At 39.4% G+C, this 20,815-nt stretch overlaps 5 protein-coding genes across 5 annotated transcripts in view; 3 read left to right on the forward strand and 2 right to left on the reverse strand.

The window, feature by feature from the left end:
* LOC122402287 overlaps positions 1-20,815 on the forward strand; it is a 684,713-nt gene that overhangs the window by 634,424 nt on the left and 29,474 nt on the right. The gene's annotated exons all lie outside the window — the stretch shown is intronic.
* On the forward strand, positions 615-1,479 carry LOC122402311 (endocuticle structural glycoprotein SgAbd-2-like). The gene is made up of 2 exons (XM_043404999.1): positions 615-663; positions 855-1,479. Exon 2 carries the CDS (start codon positions 869-871, stop codon positions 1,265-1,267), a length of 399 nt encoding a protein of 132 aa, XP_043260934.1. The 5' UTR covers positions 615-663; positions 855-868; the 3' UTR covers positions 1,268-1,479.
* On the reverse strand, positions 1,657-3,496 carry LOC122402312 (endocuticle structural glycoprotein SgAbd-8-like). Its single transcript, XM_043405000.1, has 2 exons — positions 3,393-3,496; positions 1,657-2,392 (listed from the first exon to the last, which is right to left on the reverse strand). Exons 1-2 carry the CDS (start codon positions 3,405-3,407, stop codon positions 2,012-2,014), a joined length of 396 nt encoding a protein of 131 aa, XP_043260935.1. The 5' UTR covers positions 3,408-3,496; the 3' UTR covers positions 1,657-2,011.
* Positions 11,971-14,127, reverse strand: LOC122402313 (larval cuticle protein LCP-17-like). Its single transcript, XM_043405001.1, has 2 exons — positions 14,046-14,127; positions 11,971-12,470 (listed from the first exon to the last, which is right to left on the reverse strand). Exons 1-2 carry the CDS (start codon positions 14,055-14,057, stop codon positions 12,087-12,089), a joined length of 396 nt encoding a protein of 131 aa, XP_043260936.1. The 5' UTR covers positions 14,058-14,127; the 3' UTR covers positions 11,971-12,086.
* On the forward strand, positions 18,540-20,267 carry LOC122402201 (endocuticle structural glycoprotein SgAbd-8-like). Its single transcript, XM_043404801.1, has 2 exons — positions 18,540-18,551; positions 19,884-20,267. Exons 1-2 carry the CDS (start codon positions 18,540-18,542, stop codon positions 20,265-20,267), a joined length of 396 nt encoding a protein of 131 aa, XP_043260736.1.

The following is a 20,815-nucleotide window of genomic DNA, read 5'->3' on the forward strand; positions in this document are numbered from 1 at the left end:
AACGATTTGAAATTTTTTTTTTGTACATTTTTTTTTCCTTAAATATAACATTATTAATAACTCGATCGATTACTGGTTTTTTTATTGAGAATTAAGACCTTACACATTTTGTACCAATTGAGAATACGGTTTCGCTAAACGTTTTGCCAAGCTCTATGCATACTTCAATGTTGTTGACCTTTTGTTTGCATTTTTCAACTCACGAATAAATACTCTTACTTTCAATGTTACAACGTGATTTCTAATCAACTAAATACTATAAAGCTTGTACACGTTATCAACATAATTTTCTATCGATATTATTACTGTTTTTCTTTATTCTTAACAGGTTTAATATTTTTGAATAACCCAGCTTAGAATTAAAGCACTCGAAACGTCGTTTGACATGTGGTTTGTATATTTATAGCAACTGGTTATTTACAATACCAGTTAATTGACGATGAAGGTGCAGATTGATTACAGGTTGCTCGTCCTGTAATCTAGCCGGAAAGGTTTACTCGAATACGTGTTACCGGTCATACGATGGTGAACCGGTATCACCGAGTGACATTTGACGGAAAATGTCGGTGATAGCGTAGCGTACAAACTATAAAAGGTGCACGGGAGACTCACCCGTTCATCAGTTCGGTTTCATTCGTTATAACTGGAAAACCACTAACCGAGGTAGCTGCTTGAACATTCAATTCTCGACAACAACAAAATTACATTCGTCGGTCATTGACCTTTCAGAATTTTATCAATACACGACAGAATCTAATTTATTTCACTATTAATTAACGCAGATATTACGATAATCGCGTCGATCAGTGGCTAACGAACTGTACATCCTCTAAACCGTGCAATTTCTTTTCAAGAAACCACCCACGCCATGTTCACCATCACTGTTTTCCTTCTAAACATGATGGGTATGGCGTTAGCTGCGGGCAACGAGATCCCCATCGTCAGTCAGAGCCAGGACATCAGTCCAGACGGTAGTTTTTCCGCGAAATGGGAAACTGGCAACGGTATTACCTATCAGGAGGAGGGATTCCTGAAGAATCCTGGCCAAAAGGACACAGAGGCTGAAGAAGTCCGGGGTTCCGCGTCCTGGACCGCTCCGGACGGTACCAAAATCAACCTCGGCTGGCTGGCCAACGAAAATGGCGCCAATTTTCAAGGAGCCCATCTACCGACACCACCGCCCACGCAACCAGTGCCTGTTCTCATTCAGCGTGCCCTCGACTGGATAGCCGCTCATCCCTACAAGGAAGAGAAGAATAGATTGTAATTTTTCACGACGTTTCACTAAAATAACAATTGAGGTCCTTCGAGGTCTTCCTCTTCCTCTTCCCAAGCGCGTAAATGCCTCGAATGCACAGGACCTAGGCTTATCAGGGCCTGGGTGATCCTTTCTACTTCTGAAACGGTTGGTAAAAGACACAATGTTATTACTGCGGAAATATATTTACCATTCTATTACTTTTCTCCTATTATTTACCTTCCTCTTCATGGCGTAACATATTTCTTCAACTATCGTCGATTCTATTGCTTGTAGAAAAATTTACAAAAATTCCAGAAGTGTACTGTACACACGACCTCGATACTTGCACGTTGAAAATTTCCATAAGAGCTGTGAAGGTTGTAAATATCGAGGGGTGGTAGAAATAAAATGGATCAGTGTCTTGAATTGCAACGTTTATTCCGTATGCATCGGTGACATATACTAAACAACGATTATTTACACTGTCGTTGCTCGTAGTAGATGCTCGCGTCTGCATGCGCGACGATACATAATACATAATACATAATACATTATATAATAGGGTATAACGATATAATACATGTGTATGTGTTATACGTATGTATGTACCTCGGTAAGTATAAAATAAATATTTACAGCAAATTGAACCAGAGTGGTGAACGCGTGTTATAGCTGGACGGGAGAGGCAACGACGGCTAGCGACTCATTGTATTTCGTGGCGTTAAAATTGAGGGGCTCGGGTGAGATCACTGACGACGGACGTGTTATCGTTTACACCTGGTTCTGGTCATCCTTGGAGGGATGCGCCGCTATCCACTCGAGCGCTTTCTGAATTAGGGGCGGGATCTCGGGCGTGGTGGGCAGATGAGCGCCCTGCGGTTGGAATCCGTCAGCGTTCGCGACGTACGTCAGCGAGATTTGCTGGCCGTCGTCGCTCTGATAACTGAAGCTGCCCTGCGCGTTCATCGCCTCGTTCTCGGACCCAGCGTTTTGCACCTGGCCCTCCTCGTCCGCTTTAATCCCGTTACCAGCCTCGTAGTTCCATTTGTACGAACCGTCCGGGTTCGGGCCCTCTTGGCTCTGGCTGACGATCGGCACCACGTCCTCCGCGGGGGCGGATGACACGCAGCACGCTAGCGCGAGCACAGCTATCTAAACAATCCCAAAACAAAACCATCATCGATTTTCTCGTTCAAGCTTAACCATCGAGATAATGTATGATTGGTAATGAAGAGTTTGAAAGTTCATGAAGCTCTAAACACCGCGTCGATTATGTGTCACGTCACTGGAGATGAACAGATACTCAGTGTTCGCGTCATTGTGCCAGGCAAGACCGTTTCCCGCGATTTAGCGATGCATCGGGTGCAAGAGTTATGCAAGTGCCTGTTGCACGAAGGATCTAGCCTACTTTACAAATAACGAATCAAAATGTTCGATTCCTGTGCAAACAAACCTCGTAACTTAACACTTTACCGACCGGGTAAACGCCGACCGATAAAACAGTTTATTACCGGCTATCAGTCGGTAAGCGTTAGCCGGTAAAACAGTGGATTAATAGGCTATCAGTCGGTAAGCGTTAGTCGGTAAAACAGTCGATTAATAGGCTATCTGTCGGTAAAGTGTTAAGATGGGCACATAAACGGAAGTAATGGAATTTTTATACGTTCAAGAGGAACAGTACGCGTACCAACTGGACGCAGTAGGCGATACCGTTTTGAGTCAGCCACGATCGCCCCGGTAGTGCAACTTTTATTCGATCGGACGTGGCTGCATCGCGCAGAGATCTTCGATGATATCGAACGTTCTGCACTGTACGATTTCTATATCTAAGATTGCACGTTTCTATTCCCAAATCTGACTAATAATTTGCGATACGAGATACACACTTTGGTTCCGATCTACGATAAGTTCACGGCGTCCTCGGGGACCAAATGCACCCTACTCACCTTTCGAGCGGTTCGAAATGTATAGAAAGAAGACACCAGGCAACGTTTCACAGAGTTTCCGGTACGTATCACGGCACAAGAGACGCGATGGTACGGGCGTGTCGCGGCACTCGACGAAATTCTCCTAAACGAGGGCTCACTGAGGACTATCCCGGATCTCTCGACGGACTTGGATCGAATTTTTTTTTTTTTTTAATTACGCTTACCAGTGACGTGTACATGGTGCAGCAGTAATCGCTGATGGGCAAGTGTTTATCAAGCCCCGCAGCGCTCGTCGTATATATACCCCTCGAGGCATCACCAATACGACCAAGTTTACGATAGCCACTGTGTTCCTAAGAGGACGCACATGGGACACGGCGACACATCGCCAGACAGAGAGAAATCACGACCGGGAGTGACAAAGATACAGAGATTTAGAGGGAGAGAGACGGGTACAGGTGGTACCTCAAGGGGGGTTACACGGATCCTCGTTTAACTTGCGCCAATGCACGCTGATATGCATGTGTGGGGCACCAACAACACACTGTACATCACCCGGAGAGAGACTACTATCCCGGGGATCAGCATGTCACATTGCGCTAAATGTCATCGGGTCCCCGTTAAAGGATGCTTACTCAATTGTCATAATTTCTTTAACGACGCAAAGTCGCGTACGGGGGGAACCGATGGTGAATCCAGATATCCCAGGAAGTCTCAGAAATAGATCTCGCAACGTTGGATCTAGGAAATCATCTCGAGTTTATTTTCAACGTTCCATTACCAAATAATTCTATCTGGCCAGGTTTTCACCAGTTTTTCATCCTATTAAAAACCTGCCAAGCACGTCGGAAAGTCGACAGGTGTGATTTATGAATTTTTGTGACACGCGGACGTAAAAAGGTGTGGCTCGTGTTTTCGTCCAGTTTCGTATTCATATATTTCGGGTGTTCGTTCGATTTTCGCGGAAAATTTCATTTCTTGAAAGCGCTAAAAGCTTTTGCGCGATGTATATAAGTTGTTTCTTTTCAGTTTGTTATTAACGACCAGTCGACGAGGTAATCCGTCGCGAATTAACGTCTGAATTTTTCTTGTACCCGGATTCGATTACAATGATATCGATAGCATCGATTGATCGTTAAATATCGTGAATAGCAAGCATGACGTGGTTTAAATCATTAACTGGAAGCAACCTTTCATTACCAACAATGCTCTGTCAAAGTTCTAACAGTTCACTTTGTCGCTAATTTTCTTTTCAAACGTTAGAATGATCGTAATGAACGATAATTGCAGTAGAATTCTCTGCGGTACGTAATAGGTTGTATTCTCTAACATTTAAACACGCGATTTTCTTGGATTCTTTAATTATTTGCGTTGAATATTTTTTGTTTCCGTGTCTTTCTAGGCGATACTTTTTATAAATCTTTCTATTCTATTTTAAACGTGCTCGACTCATCGTTATTACCTTGAATAGAGCGTAAACGCGCATCTGTTTAATCGGGAATCAAAGTTGCCCGATCGGAATGTTAATGATTGATTATTGATAGGCATTAACGATCGTGTATTAATTACGATTTAGACTGGGGCTTTTTGTACGGAGAAAAACTTGTTGTAATTTAACCATGCGTGTACGTCGTGTTTTACGTAACATTTGTAAACCGCGGTTAATTGATGAAATGGTGGCTAAACCAAGTGTTAAACACGGTTGTACCTGTCGAATATTCCTGCTCATTTGTTTACCATTAATTTATGATTAATTTTCTAATAAAAATACCTGTTTAGGACTTTGCATCGATCATTCCACTTTAGGAAGACGGTTTTAAACGATACAACTAATAAATTATTAAATCGACGAAGGGACGATTAATTATCCGCTTCTTTTACGGAAAATGCAAGGAACACCTTCTACCGATAATAAATTCTCCGTTTCTCAGGAATGTCCAAGTTCCTTGTTCGAAACAACACTTGCAGCGGTGCGTGATTCACCGGTGGCACGTAATCGATATCTATGAACAATTATCTCCAGGTTACTGTTCGTTCATCGATTTTTTTTAATGGAATTAAACATCCCCCGGAGATTATAAAAATATTATAGAAAACGACGAGTTACGATTGTTCAGCGAATAAAAAATTCCCTAGTGGTATGCAGAAACGAGCAACGAATATTTTAATTCAACGTACGCCTGCACTTCGCTAATTGACACGTTAAAATACAGAACAAATTTCTTCTGCAAATAGTCACCGGGTTCACCAGATGCCGGATTGCGGTATGGCAAATATAGGGGAAAGTCAGCGCGGTATGTTTGTGCTTTTAATTAGCTGGTTTGCGTAATAGTGCATACAAAAGACGTGGAAATAAATATCACTCGTGAAAGTAGCCGAATGGATAACATCTTTTTAGAGTGTCGCGATCTATCGAACATGTTCCATGACGATCGAAGGGTTGAATCTTCGTTGCAACTTGTTATTTTTTTCTCGAAAGTAGATAGGATTTCGGAGGTATGTGTGCTCACCAAAAATGATTGTAGTTGACCCCCGCAACCGAAAATAATTTTTCCACAACGATTTGCAATTTTTTAATTTTCTCGAATAATTTCACACCTTCTCTATTTTTTTTCTCGAAAGCGGGCAGGATTTCGTGGGTACGTCTAATGACAAAAACTGATTGTAATTGACCCCTGCAACCGAAAATAATTTTTTTAAAATGATTCGAAATTTTTTAATTTTTCCAACTATTTCACACATTCTCGAATTTTTTTTTAGAAAATGGGTAGGATTTCAATGGTATGTCTATTGAGCAAAAATGATTGTAACTGACCCCTGCAATCGAAAATAATTTTTTTAGAAAGATTGGAAAAATTTTTTTTTCGCTGAATAATTTAAGCGTTCCCCCTGTCGATTTCTGGAAAGAATTAGTTTTCAATTTTCAATCATTTTGTTTGACGTCGTACAGAAAAGTTTTCTAATACTTTTTTGTAGGTACCCATGAGCTCTACTTCAGAAAAAAGTTTCATTGAAATCTATTCACTATTATAGGAGTTATGGTCATCTGAAAATTAGTCCACTTTTATGGGGGTTTTCTTATTTTGTGAGGTGAAGAACCAACTTTTCGAATATTTTTAGAATTTCTACATATTCTTCACTAAAATACGCGTTGTTTGCCGTGTCAAACATTAAAATCGTCCAATCCGTTCAGAAGTTATGACCTTTTTAAGATTCGCAAGGAAATTCGAGCAGACATTTCCAGCCATAAATTACATTTTCAGTAAGGAATTTTTTTCTCGAAAGTGCGTACGATTTCGGAGGTATGCGTAACGATAAAAAACGATTGTAATTGATCCCCGCAACCGAAAATAATTTTTTTAGAACGATTTGAAAGAATTTTTTTTCGCCGAAAAATTTCACCACCTACTCGATTTTTTTTCTCGAAAGTAGATAGGATTTCGGAGGTATGTGTACTCACCAAAAATGATTGTAGTTGACCCCCGCAAGCGAAAATAATTTTTCCAGAACGATTTGAAATTTTTGAATTTAATTTTTAATAACTTTTTAACGAAGCTTCCATCAACAAATCGGTATTCTTGATTTTTGTCTTATTTTGGCCTCTAGAATCCGCCATTAAAATTTTTACCAGGGGTGGCCGAACACCCTGTATAATATCTAATACTTGCATCTAAAATCGATGCGTCGATATTATCAGATTACACCAAGCGTCGTTAATTGATAAAACGTTTGCATTAAACGATCATAAGTACCCTTTCAAAGGCCTCGATCTGTAATTAACATTTCCTTGTAATCTGCAGTCAACAGAATCTATAAAATTTCCCCCTCGAACGTTCAAAGTTTCGCTAACTCGAAACGCCTCGAATTATTCGATAAAACATACCGTTGCGTCAAGAAATTTCTTAAAGAGATGATCGATGGCAAATATTGTATACACTACGGCTCAAAAGTATTCGATTACTTACTTTTATCGTACTATTTATATCCTGCATTAATTATTATTGTTCCTTGGTAAGTACAGTTATGATTACGACAAGGATAGACTTTTGGAGCAAGAGAACTACCGGTTACTGTAAAAAATTTTGATTTATTCCCAACAGAATCCAGTTAATTTGTGCCAGAGAGATTCATTAATCTGAAGAGCCATGCTCGTGTGATTTCGAAGTTAATCGAAACTTTTTTTCTAACTAAATCACACGAATTCGTGAAACTTTCCAACTAGCTTGCCCCAGTCTGTAACGAGACGATCGACGCAAATAAATCTGAAACCGTTCGAGCTTATTTTCGAAGCAATTCATTCGCGTAATACCGTCCTTTTTATTTGTTCGATTATGTTTATCGAATTGAGTCACCTGAAGAGCGTTCCTTTTTATTTCAGTACATCGTGTCCATGGCTCCCTCAGCGGAATAATGTCTTCGGGGAACAGAATTCACGGGTTTGTAAATTATACCGCGTTGAATGTCAGCCTACGCGAGCATGGATCGCAGGCAGACGCGAAAAATGCATCGACGCGAAGAAATCCACGCGAATTTCGGTCCCCCCTTTAACGAAGCGCTTTTTTTTTTTTTAATTGGTGATTAAACATGATCGACAGTCTCTCGTTATTCCGCTACGGTAAATTTTCCCTTTTTTCCCCCCGGAAATAACAGCAACTCCTAGACACCCGGATACTCTGTTAAACTCGTAACGTTGCTCGAACAATGGAAAAACATTTATAATCTGTTTCTCCGCAGTTTTCATTGACGGAGTACCTTTGATCGTGCGTTAACACCGACTTTCTCTCTATCTCCCTCTCTTCTCACTTTCCCTTGTTTATTCTCCCGTATTCTGATTCATCTTCTTACCTTCTCGCTCGTTATTTTACTCTTTAATCTCTCTTCCATCCACTTGTACTTTAACCTTCTCTTTATTCCCTTACTCCCGCTGTCCCTGTTCCGTTATACCCGATTCTCTCTCACTTCGTCTCTTTCATTCAAGTACGCATTCCGAGGAATGCGCAGCGCTCGTAAGTGCATCCGCGTGTAACCTTTCTGCGAGTATAGAACTTCTATTGCAACAACCGTGCATATAGCGCATATATCGTACTTATAAGGCCGTTGGAAATCCATTACCTTGCCGACTGATATTTCAAATTTACTCCCTACTCTTCCTTTGCAAATTTGTCAAACTTTTCGACCACTTGGTCCTTCGATTTAATCCTCAAAAAAAGAGAAAGTACTCAAAAATCGGTATTTCAAACGCTTGGAAACTTTGATGTTTCTAGCCTCGGCGTCTGATTTATCATCGACTCCTCCACTCTAAAGCTATTAATCAAATCACGAAAAGAAGAACAGAAGAATCTATTCTTCTGTTTAGGAAACTTAGATTCAGCCATCTATGTCACGACTGTGCAGAGATTTCAGAATGTTCTCTATTTGGAGTGTCGACGTAACAGCTTATTGCGCATCCAGCGTCGTTAAACACTCGATTATCGCATGCTTGTCGATCACGATTACCATGATAATAATTTCTGTCGCTTTCCTGTGTCTCACAGAGACTGTGGAGAACAGAAATCGCTTGGATTCCCGACTTTTAAACGAATGGTCCTCGACGCCAGGGTACACTTAGCCGTACCCTGCACCTAAGATGAAAGTAAAATTGAATTTGGCGTGCGTTACGTCTTCTAGCCTCCGGGTAGGCGCTCTCTTAGAATGCTCGAGGTATATACACACTTATATGTCAAGGTCGTCTTCTACCAGCAACTTCTTTACCGGTTTACGATTTATTTGCAATGACTCGGTACCGATCATTACCGTCTTCGACTACCTCGGGGCTCCGGGAGCGCAGAAATACGTTTGAATGCATACACTACCGGTCAAAAGTATCCGATCGCCTGCTATATGCCCAAACGAAAAGAAAAGACAAGGAAATTTTAATTTATTTCTCGAGGATTTATTTCGTTCGCGTGTACAATATGTTCGTTGCTCTTTCAAGAGCGTAACTATGGCCTGAGGCAAGGTTTGCTAGGTCAGCCTTATTGATGAGTACACGGATGAAACGCCAATCATTTTTGTACCAAGCATGGCTCTTCAAGATTAATGAATCTCTCTGGCACAAATTAACTGGATTCTGTTGGGAATAAATCAAAATTTTTTACAGTAACCACAGTAGTTCTCTTGCTCCAAAAGTCTATCCTTCTCGTAATCATAACTGTACTTACCAAGATAAAATAATCAATAATAATTAATGCAGGATATAAATAGTACGATAAAAGTAAGTAATCGAATACTTTTGAGCCGTAGTGTATACAATATTTGCCATCGATCATCTCTTTAAGAAATTTCTTGACGCAACGGTATGTTTTATCGAATAATTCGAGGCGTTTCGAGTTAGCGTAACTTTGAACGTTCGAGGGGGAAATTTTATAGATTCTGTTGACTGCAGATTACAGGGAAATGTTAATTACAGATCGAGGCCTTTGAAAGGGTACTTATGATCGTTTAATGCAAACGTTTTATCAATTAACGACGCTTGGTGTAATCTGATAATATCAATGCATCGATTTTAGATGCAAGTATTAGATATTATACAGGGTGTTCGGCCACCCCTGGTAAAAATTTTAATGGCGGATTCTAGAGGCCAAAATAAGACAAAAATCAAGAATACCGATTTGTTGATGGAAGCTTCGTTAAAAAGTTATTAAAAATTAAATTCAAAAATTTCAAATCGTTCTGGAAAAATTATTTTCGGTTGCGGGGGTCAACTACAATCATTTTTGGTGAGCACACATACCACCGAAATCCTATCTACTTTCGAGAAAAAAAATCGAGTAGGTGGTGAAATTTTTCGGCGAAAAAAAATTCTTTCAAATCGTTCTAAAAAAATTATTTTCTGTTGCGGGGATCAATTACAATCGTTTTTTATCATTACGCATACCTCCGAAATCGTACGCACTTTCGAGAAAAAAATTCCTTACTGAAAATGTAATTTATGGCTGGAAATGTCTGCTCGAATTTCCTTGCGAATCTTAAAAAGGTCATAACTTCTGAACGGAGTGGACGATTTTAATGTTTGACACGGCAAACAACGCGTATTTTAGTGAAGAATATGTAGAGATTCTAAAAATATTCGAAAAGTTGGTTCTTCACCTCACAAAATAAGAAAAACCCCATAAAAGTGGACTAATTTTCAGATGACCATAACTCCTATAATAGTGAATAGATTTCAATGAAACCTTTTTCTGAAGTAGAGCTCATGGGTACCTACAAAAAAGTATTAGAAAACTTTTCTGTAAGACGTCAAACAAAATGATTAAAAATTGAAAACTAATTCTTTCCAGAAATCGACAGGGGGAACGCTTAAATTATTCAGCGAAAAAAAAATTTTTCCAATCTTTCTAAAAAAATTATTTTCGATTGCAGGGGTCAGTTACAATCATTTTTGCTCAATAGACATACCATTGAAATCCTACCCATTTTCTAAAAAAAAATTCGAGAAGATGTGAAATAGTTGGAAAAATTAAAAAATTTCGAATCATTTTAAAAAAATTATTTTCGATTGCGGGGGTCAATTACAATCAGTTTTTGTCATTAGACGTACCCACGAAATCCTGCCCGCTTTCGAGAAAAAAAATAGAGAAGGTGTGAAATTATTCGAGAAAATTAAAAAATTGCAAATCGTTGTGGAAAAATTATTTTCGGTTGTAGGGTTCAATTGCAGTCATTTTTGGTGAATAGACATATCCCCGAAATCTTGCGCATTTTTGAGAAAAAAAATTCAGTAAGGGCGGCACTTTAAACGTTAATAACTTTTTAACGAAGCTTTCATCAACAAATTGGTATTCTTGATTTTTGTCTTATTTTGGCCTCTAGAACACCCTGTATAGTGTAATTTAATACGTTCTTATCCGGGGCGAACATGCACGATCAGCTTAACTTCGTGTTTTGCGTTTAAGCGTATAAATCCCGGAGATCTCTTCAGCACCTGGAATAAAATGATCCCGAAATTTCAGCCGGTCCTTTATCCAACGCGTTATTTGCTTGGCGTTGTTTGCTTTGTTGCATAACATTACAATAATTTTCTACGCACCTCTCGATTACGCAACACGATCGACGGAGCCTCGTGTTGCGACAGGATTCAAAGATGCGCGGCTCCCCGGGTGCAAAAAACCCAGACAGCTTTTTTCTTTCTCTTTATTTTCTCTTCTTTGTCATCGAGGTGCAATCGTTCCGCGAAGAACCTCGTAAACTCCGTCAGCTTTTGCCTTTACGCGCCGCCTGGTGCTCCGTAGACCTTCGAGATTTATAGCTAGACGTTATCGAGGAAATTTCGCCTCCTCGTCAACGGCTGTCTTCGATTAACCGGTGACATTTAAAAATGTCGAACAAGACGCTTTGACGCTGCAAAGGATGTCAGATTGCACTTTTGGCGGTGCTGAAACTGTCGAGGAACACATCAAATGTTATTTTTTAATCGAAAGTCTCATCAAATAGCTAGATGCAAGAATTTATTCCTGGAATCTGGACTTGGATGACCTTTCTCCTTGGTCAAAAGAATACTCTGTATTTTCTATTACACCTTTGCATGGAGATTCTGTTTTGTTCAGAAAGAAGGTATCACTGGATAGATTTTCGATGTAAAACTTGGAAGAAAACACACCTTAAACTCCTTAATACTTAAATATATATTTATTCAGTAATCGTAAACGAGCATTTAGTGATAACGTTACATAATGTCTTACATCCTCATTAGTGCGTACACGCGTGAAACATCACTTTGCAGCCATTGCATCGACTACCGTTCGAAATCGCGAATTACATTACATTTAGAATAATTTATACTAACATACAAGTTCTAATTTGTAAGTCTGTAGAGAGGAATTGCGTGTAATTGGACTTATCGTCGCGTCAACGATCTATCATCGGTCTCTGTTCCTTGATCAGCGAGTTTTGTCTTGCTCAGGATGAGCGGCAATGTATTCGAGGGCCTTGAGAATCCCTTCAGGGATCGGATGGGGTGTCGGGAGGTGTTCGCCCTTGGGCTGGAAGCCATTTTCATCGGCTACGTAGCTCAAAGCCACGGGAGATCCATCTTCGAGCGAGTAGCTGTACGATCCTTGGACAGCGATCACAGAGGTAGTTTCGTTCAACTGCTTCAGTTGGCCGCGTTCCTCAGCTTTGATGCCGTTTCCAGTCTCGTAGCTGAAGACATAAGATCCGTCAGGGTTTGGTCCTTCCGCTGTATACGCCAAAATGGCCACCGGGGTCGTGGGGTCCACCGGAGCAGCAGACATGGTCGCCATCAGGGCAAACAGGATGCAAATCTGAAGAAATTTTTATTTTATTTAGCTCCAACTTGGCTGATTTCAATCCTTGGGATCTAGATGGTCAACACAGTACCTTTCATGAATAGCAATATATGTATATCTCTTAAGTATAGAAAATTGTAATATACAGGGTGTTCGGCCACCCCTGGGAAAAATTTTAATGGCGGATTCTAGAGGCCAAAATAAGACAAAAATCAAGAATATCAATTTGTTGATGGAAGCTTCGTTAAAAAGTTATTAACGTTTAAAGTGCCGCCCTTACTGAATTTTTTTCTCAAAAATGCGCAAGATTTCGAGGGTATGTCTATTCACCAAAAATGACTGCAATTGAACCCTACAACCGAAAATAATTTTTCCACAACGATTTGCAATTTTTTAATTTTCTCCAATAATTTCACACCTTCTCTATTTTTTTTCTCGAAAGCGGGCAGGATTTCGTGGGTACGTCTAATGACAAAAACTGATTGTAATTGACCCCCGCAACCGAAAATAATTTTTTTAAAATGATTCGAAATTTTTTAATTTTTCCAACTATTTCACATCTTCTCGAATTTTTTTTTAGAAAATGGGTAGGATTTCAATGGTATGTCTATTGAGCAAAAATGATTGTAATTGACCCCTGCAATCGAAAATAATTTTTTTAGAAAGATTGGAAAAATTTTTTTTTCGCTGAATAATTTAAGCCGTTCCCCCTGTCGATTTCTGGAAAGAATTAGTTTTCAATTTTTAATCATTTTGTTTGACGTCTTACAGAAAAGTTTTCTAATACTTTTTTGTAGGTACCCATGGGCTCTATTTCAGAAAAAAGTTTCATTGAAATCTATTCACTATTATAGGAGTTATGGTCATCTGAAAATTAGTCCACTTTTATGGGGTTTTTCTTATTTTGTGAGGTGAAGAACCAACTTTTCGAATATTTTTAGAATCTCTACATATTCTTCACTAAAATACGCGTTGTTTGCCGTGTCAAACATTAAAATCGTCCTCTCCGTTCAGAAGTTATGACCTTTTTAAGATTCGCAAGGAAATTCGAGCAGACATTTCCAGCCATAAATTACATTTTCAGTAAGGAATTTTTTTCTCGAAAGTGCGTACGATTTCGGAGGTATGCGTAATGATAAAAAATGATCGTAATTGATCCCCGCAACCGAAAATAATTTTTTTAGAACGATTTGAAAGAATTTTTTTTCGCCGAAAAATTTCACCACCTACTCGATTTTTTTTCTCGAAAGTGGATAGGATTTCGGAGGTATGTGTACTCACCAAAAATGATTGTAGTTGACCCCCGCAACCGAAAATAATTTTTCCAGAACGATTTGAAATTTTTGAATTTAATTGTTAATAACTTTTTTAACGAAGCTTCCATCAACAAATTGGTATTTTTGATTTTTGTCTTATTTTGGCCTCTAGAATCCGCCATTAAAATTTTTACCAGGGGTGGCCGAACACCCTGTATATCTCTTAAATATATAGAAAATTAAAATATAGGTAAATCGAAGATCGAAGTCGAGGTGTTATTTTAATGGTAAATAATTGATTTTTTTGGCCGCTGGATTTTCCTGTGTAACTCACCAAAGTGCTCATGTTGATCAGAGTAGTGTTCTCGTTGTAAAGAACAACTCTAACGGCCGGGTTTATATAGCGGTGCCGAAACCTTGCGAGGTGCGAGGACCTCCCTCTCATTGATAGATTTCTGGCCAAGCCTTAGACACTGGCAAACATTACGAAATTTTCTGGAGGGTCTAATAGAGGGGCACGACGAGCACTGACCACAGTACAGACTCGCGACGTCTCGTCAACGTGTACCAACTCTGTCCCTGTGGACATGCTCATCAAGCTTCTTGGAAACGTATTCAAATTTGCGGTCGAAGACAACCACGTCATGTGAGTAGGATTTAAACGGGTCAATTTCCATTTGGAAAACCATTCTTTTCCGAAAGCGTGATCAGAGATGGACGAGTGCAGGAGAAGAAAAGTGTCTGTAACATTATCTTTGTTATTAATCCAAGACACGAGTGTTTGTTTCAGTTTCTCGAAGATAGTTCCATTTTCTTAGCAAACTAAAATTGAGTTCGATTAATTTAATAGCTTTGCAACGATAGACTGTAGTACTGAGAGAAGAATGGTTGATTTTCTATTCAAAATTCGTCGAGTGTCCCGGTGACTTGGTAATTAATAATTAAATATTTTGGTAAGAAATGTGGGTTTGAAAGGACGACGTATGTCATGCTTAAAAATGCATTTGGCGACACGTATGTACCAGAAAAAAGAAGGTCTGCCAAATATGGAATGCCTTTGCCTCGCTTCCATTGACCCGGTGATCCCTTTGTGGGAATTTTCGTGTTTCGCGTGTGTTATAAATTCAGCCCTGTAACGAATCCCCGGGGCCTTGGGGAAATGCACGCGAACCGAATACATAAGTTAATCTATCTTCTTCATGCGAGAGGCTGCCAAATTTTTTTCCCAGGAACCATGCACCGTTAACTGTCTCTTCAATTTGTCTCCGCTTATTGAAATTCTTTTCGTTATCTACGTGCATGGATTCCATTAAAATAGTCAAATTACAAGAATTCTCGTTAGGAATTTTTGTGTTTATCAGAGTCGAGGATCTCTGGCTCGACCAATTACGTAATAAAATATCTAAGATCGGACGTATCTTTTTTTTGGGGGGGTCTCACACAGGTGAAAGGACTGTTTTATTACTTTTCAAATATATTTTTTAACTGTGTCGCAAGATCGTTTCATAATTGTGCAAAAAACAGGAGAAATTCGAAGGACCTGAGATTCTAAGATCTTTGAAATCTTTTGAGAGCGATAGATCGTCGCCTAGGATCGAGTATTTAAAATTCTATTTGACACTGTGTGATATTTTAATGGATTAACACATTACCGACCGATATTAATCGACTTTTTTACCGACCAACGCTTACCGACCGATAGCGTATAAATCAACTTCTTTACCGACCAACGCTTACGGTCGGTAAAGTGTTAATAAACAAACGTTGCACGAAATTTGCCAACGGAGAGCGTTTCTTTGATCGATACTTGTTGCATTGGCGTGTTGGGAGGTGCAGGTGAATGTTCAGACTCCACTGGGAAGTGTCCTTTTGAGTCATCTACCTGTTTCTGCGTACGATTATTAGCCAGTTCGTTTTACAGTCGGTAATATAGTATTGAAATCTGGTTGCAAATACTACAGGGGCTTCTGAAAAATTTCTATAAAAATAAATATAAAAATATTGATGAAAGAAGAAGGCAAATGTGTTTGAAAACCACGCGAGCCGATTTTCAAGTCCACTCTGTACAAGGAGTAATTAAATGTACCTGCAACAATTGATAACGAATATCGGAAGACACGAATCTTCCTTTTGCGTTCATTAAGCCGCGGATGAAAAGGTTGTCGGTCGAGCCGAAGGCAGAAGTGATAAATTATCATAACCTGTCGTACGTGGTTCCTTAATCGGCGACTACGTAACGTTCCTTTGAGAAACTTTAAGGGAGTCGGCTCATCTCGTGAAAGTAAAAATACTGTACGAATTATGGCCCCGTGTCTTCTTCTCCCTGCTCGTGCTAGCAAACGGGACTTACCACGGGTCCTCCTGGCCCTGAATGAATCGAAGTGCAATCGAGAAGGCCCCGAAAACGTTCTCAGCGTCTCTACGTACATTCTCCGGGGATAATGACTCTCGATATTTATTACGAAGCTGTGTTCCTTTATTAATTCTGTAATTCGGACAACCCGGAGCTATTTATTCCCCTTTCTTATCGTAATTACACGGTTGTTGAATGTCCAATAATTTTAATTCTTTTATTGAATAATTCTAACAGGTAAACAAATTTGAAAAACGTTGTTCCAGACGATCTTGTCGAGTCATTTAACGAAGATCCCATTTAACACGAAAATCCTAAAATTGTCAACGAGACCAAAAGTTTGATTTCAAATTAAATAAATTGAACTCATTAAAATTTACGAAGCCTATTAAAATTTATTTTTTTTAGCATTTTAATTTGAGAATGAATTGTTTTAGTTTCGCTTCAAGTTTGGCGAAAGTTCTGTCACCCACATGTGGGTCACGCGGCAGTCAGAGTGTTTATTTTAATTCTTTTATTGAATAATTCTAACAGGCAAACAACACTTGAGAAACGCTGTTCCAGACGATCTTGTCGAGTCATTTAACGAAGATCCCATTTAACACGAAAATCCTAAAATTGTCAACGAGACCAAAAGTTTGATTTCAAATTAAATAAATTGAACTCATTAAAATTTACGAAGCCTATTAAAATTTATTTTTTTTAGCATTTTAATTTGAGAATTAATTGTTTTAGTTTCGCTTCAAGTTTGGCGAAAGTTCTGTCACCCACATGTGGGTCACGTGGCAGTCGAAGTGTTAATTTCTAATAGCAGAATGGCTTTCATTACGAAATACATAACCAATATGAATATTGTAAATGTTGTATGAAGCTACGGATGCCTTGTGTCCGGTCGTTGGGTGGTTATGCAGATTTCGTCCTTCGTAAACACCGCGTTATTACCTTTCGTTTCGTGGACAACCGATTTTAGAGTCAGTTACGGGATCATAAAATTCTATCGTGACGATCTGCCTTAATGTGGTAATAAATATTCCCGCGAGACGTCGTATTTTGTTTCCCATCGAACGCCATGGCTTTTCGGCTTCTAAATACCCGCAGTAATTGCAACGATAGTGAACTCCGATAACCGTTCTCATGGTAAAGTTACATACGTGATTAGCCTTCAAAGTAGCCTTGGTGTTTATGGTTTCTCGGTTATTTTTTTTTTAAATTTTTCTTTGTTACGTTTGAAATGAAATCGACCTTTCGATTTTTGGAGAAACGCGTGGATTTGTCTAGCATCCGAGCAATTTCGCAAGAAGCTTTTAATTTTTTACGCTCGTTTTCGTAACGATTGAGCATTTATTTTTAGTATTGAACATTATTATACATTTATTCCTCGAGGATTGTACAGACCCATTGCTCAATACCGTTTTCTTTTCTACGTAAAAATATACGACATCGACTATAAATTCGTATTAACCTTTCGCATTAAATCAGCTCTTGAAACGCAAAAAAGGCTTGAATTCTGATTGAAAATTAGAGGTAATCACGCTTATTAATAGCATCCACGCGAAACCGAAACCTTACTAGCCCATTTTTATCAACAACCTCTCCGACCAGTCGAAATTATGCAGGAAATTAGCAAATCTGGAAATGCCAAGCAGTCAAACTTCGAATTGTTGCGTTTCGAAGAGTTTCTTTCCTGTTGGACCATCGAAGAACCGATTTCCCTTTTTTTCGTTTATTACTTTTTCTCTCATTATGCACGTCCAAGGAGGAAGTTATGAAAGGTGTTCGGAGTAACAAGAAATTTATACTTTGCAAGTGTCCACAAGTTTCATATTTTACATGTCAGGGGTAATCAGATAATCGAGTGCCCCGTAAGGCACGAATCGTCCCCCCCTCCGTCTTTAAGTACCGAGACACACAGTGGTTCCTCCTTATATAACGTTACGCAACCGTTAAAACGTATCAATTCCTTTTGCACCTGCAGAAACGATGCACGAGCTGTAAATAAAGCGCACGGCGACGTACTGAGAAATTTACGAACGACGATCTGAACATTTGCGACTCCTTTTGCGAAACTTTTCGAATCTTTCGTTTCGGAAATGTAAATTTCATTCAGGTTACGCGGAGAGACCGGAAGATATCTGTTCTGTATCTTGATTAAGAAAAAGTTGCCAGAATGCACGGGTGATACCTGGATCTAGCCACAACCTTTCCGATCCACGGATCGACTGCTATTTTGTCCGTTCTTGATCCGTGTGTGTGGATCATCCGCAAAATTTGAAGGTGTCCAGGCTTGTCCAGAGTGGGAGGAGAAAGGGCTGGAGGGGGATTAAATAAGGCATCGCCTTGTCCGAAATTCTGCTGATGGATATATAAAGGGACCCTCTGCACGATATTTCGAGTCAGTGCAGTGAGAAGCTCGTGTCGGAAGAACCACGTTTACTTTTTGCTGGAAATCGACAAGTATCAAGGAAACACATCATCATGAACGGATTGGTGAGTTCGAGAACACGGTGTCGTCCTTTATGGGATCTTTGTGGGCAGATTGAAATGGGAATTCGAGGAACTGTGTTACGCCATACAGCGATCAGCCGTCTTAATAACAAAATTTACGTAAATTCTTGCACGATGAGCCCGTAAATATTGTCCATTCTTTCGATATTCGATACGTGACAAATCTTAAGATATGTCACACGTATATGCGTATAGAAAAATTATTTTTTTGTTCATTAATAAACGTCTCGTGACGTTCTTCGAAGTAGAATTATTAGAATAGAAATTCATTCTTAATTTTAAGTCAGAATAAATGTGATTTTTTTACGGAAAAAAAAAATTTTCAAATCGCTTTGGAAAAATTATTTTCAGTTGCGGGGGTCAATTACAAGCATTTTTGGTCATTAGATATACCCCAGAAATCCTGCGCATTTTCGAGAAAAAAATTCGAGAAGGTGTGAAATTTTTCAGCGGAATTAAAAAATTCCAAATCGTTTTGGAAAAATTATCTTTAGTTGCAGAGGTCAATTGCAATCATTTTTGGTCATTAGACATACCCCAGAAATCCTGCGCATTTTCGAGAAAAAAATTCGAGAAGATGTGAAATTTTTCAACAAAATTGAAAAATTCCAAATCGTTTTGGAAAAATTATCTTCAGTTGCAGAGGTCAATTGCAATCATTTTTTATCATTAGACATACGCCAGAAATCCTGCGCATTTTCGAGAAAAAAATTCGAGAAGGTGTGTAATTTTTTGACAAAATTAAAAAATTCCAAATCGTTTTGGAAAAATTATCTTCAGTTGCAGAGGTCAATTGCAATCATTTTTGGTCAATAGACATACCCTCGAAATCCTGCGCATTTTCGAGAAAAAAATTCGAGAAGGTATGAAATTTTTCGACAAAATTAAAAAATTCCAAATCATTTTGGAAAAATTATTGTCAGTTGCAGGGGTCACTTACAACCATTTTTGGTCAATAGACATACCCCCGAAATCCTTTCCAGTTTTGAGAAAAAAATTCGAATAGGTGCCTAAATTCGCCGAAAAAAAAAATTTTCAAATCGTTCTAGAAAAATTATCTTCAGTTGCTGGTACCAATTACAATCATATTTGGTCAAGAGACATACCTAAAAAATCCTATCCAGTTCCGAGAAAAAAATTCTTTACTGAGAACACAATGTGTTATATTTATTTTGAATTTTTCGAATTGTCGCAGAATAATGAAGTTTGCTTAGACATGTTTGATTTGCTTTTGGAGAACCTAGGTTTAGCTTGCCCAAGGCGTCCATTTCCAAATAGTTGGACAGACACTAACCATAATGCAAACATTTCCAGGTAATCGTCCTGTGCGCCGTAGCTGCGGTTGCATCCGCGCTCTCGCCAGTCTCCGTGGAGCCGCCAGTTCCAATTCTGAGACAGGTGGCCGAGGGTCCGAATCCCGACGGAAGCTACAGCTACAATTTCGAAACAGCGAACGGTATCCAGGCCCAGGAAGTCGGCTACCTGAAGGCACCTGGCACCACAGCCGAGGCTCGCGAGGCCCAAGGAGGCTACAGCTACACCGCGCCCAACGGCGAGGTAGTCCAAGTGAACTACGTCGCCAACGAGAACGGATTCCAACCCCAGGGTAGCCACATCCCACCCATTCCTCCCCAGATCCTCAGAGCCCTCGAATTTATCGCCGCGCATCCTGAAGAGAATAACATTGGTGCTCAATGAGATGATCGGGACGCCTGGAATCTCGATACGGGAAGAGGATCAGTCTCCAAGGGCTCCTCGGCGGTGATCTCTCGCTAAATCTCGAGGGCTGAAATCGAGACGATCCACCAAAACTTCTTGACTTTCTACTTTCGCGGTTATGTTTCACATTTATACGGGTACCTCGATGTCCACTTGTTATTTTGTCACTTCCAGAAATTATAAGAGAATGTTGAGGAGGCTTTGTAAATAAAATGTATATTGATAATTCTGCTCTTTCTTCGGTGATCGAAGGGTGTTGCATCGATCAGTTTCAATTATTAGTCAAATGGTGTTTTAGTGTACAGGTGTAAGAGCTGGGGGACATCGCTCAAAGAAAAATCAATTTATGCCAAGTTTCATCCCCCTGTTACAACTTTTAATGTCGAATATGTATGATATAGAAGATAGTGCTTTTGCAATCGCGGAATTACACGGTAAGTATAGAGAGTAATATTTTTGGTACAAAGAGCAACATTACATTTTTACTTTGATAATTACTTAACAAGATTTATCGATAAGTTCGTAAT

The sequence above is a fragment of the Colletes gigas genome, unplaced genomic scaffold (assembly GCF_013123115.1).
Source record: "Colletes gigas isolate AHSC1104 unplaced genomic scaffold, ASM1312311v1 Colletes_gigas_Sc00034, whole genome shotgun sequence".
In the NCBI taxonomy this organism is placed as follows: domain Eukaryota; kingdom Metazoa; phylum Arthropoda; class Insecta; order Hymenoptera; family Colletidae; genus Colletes; species Colletes gigas.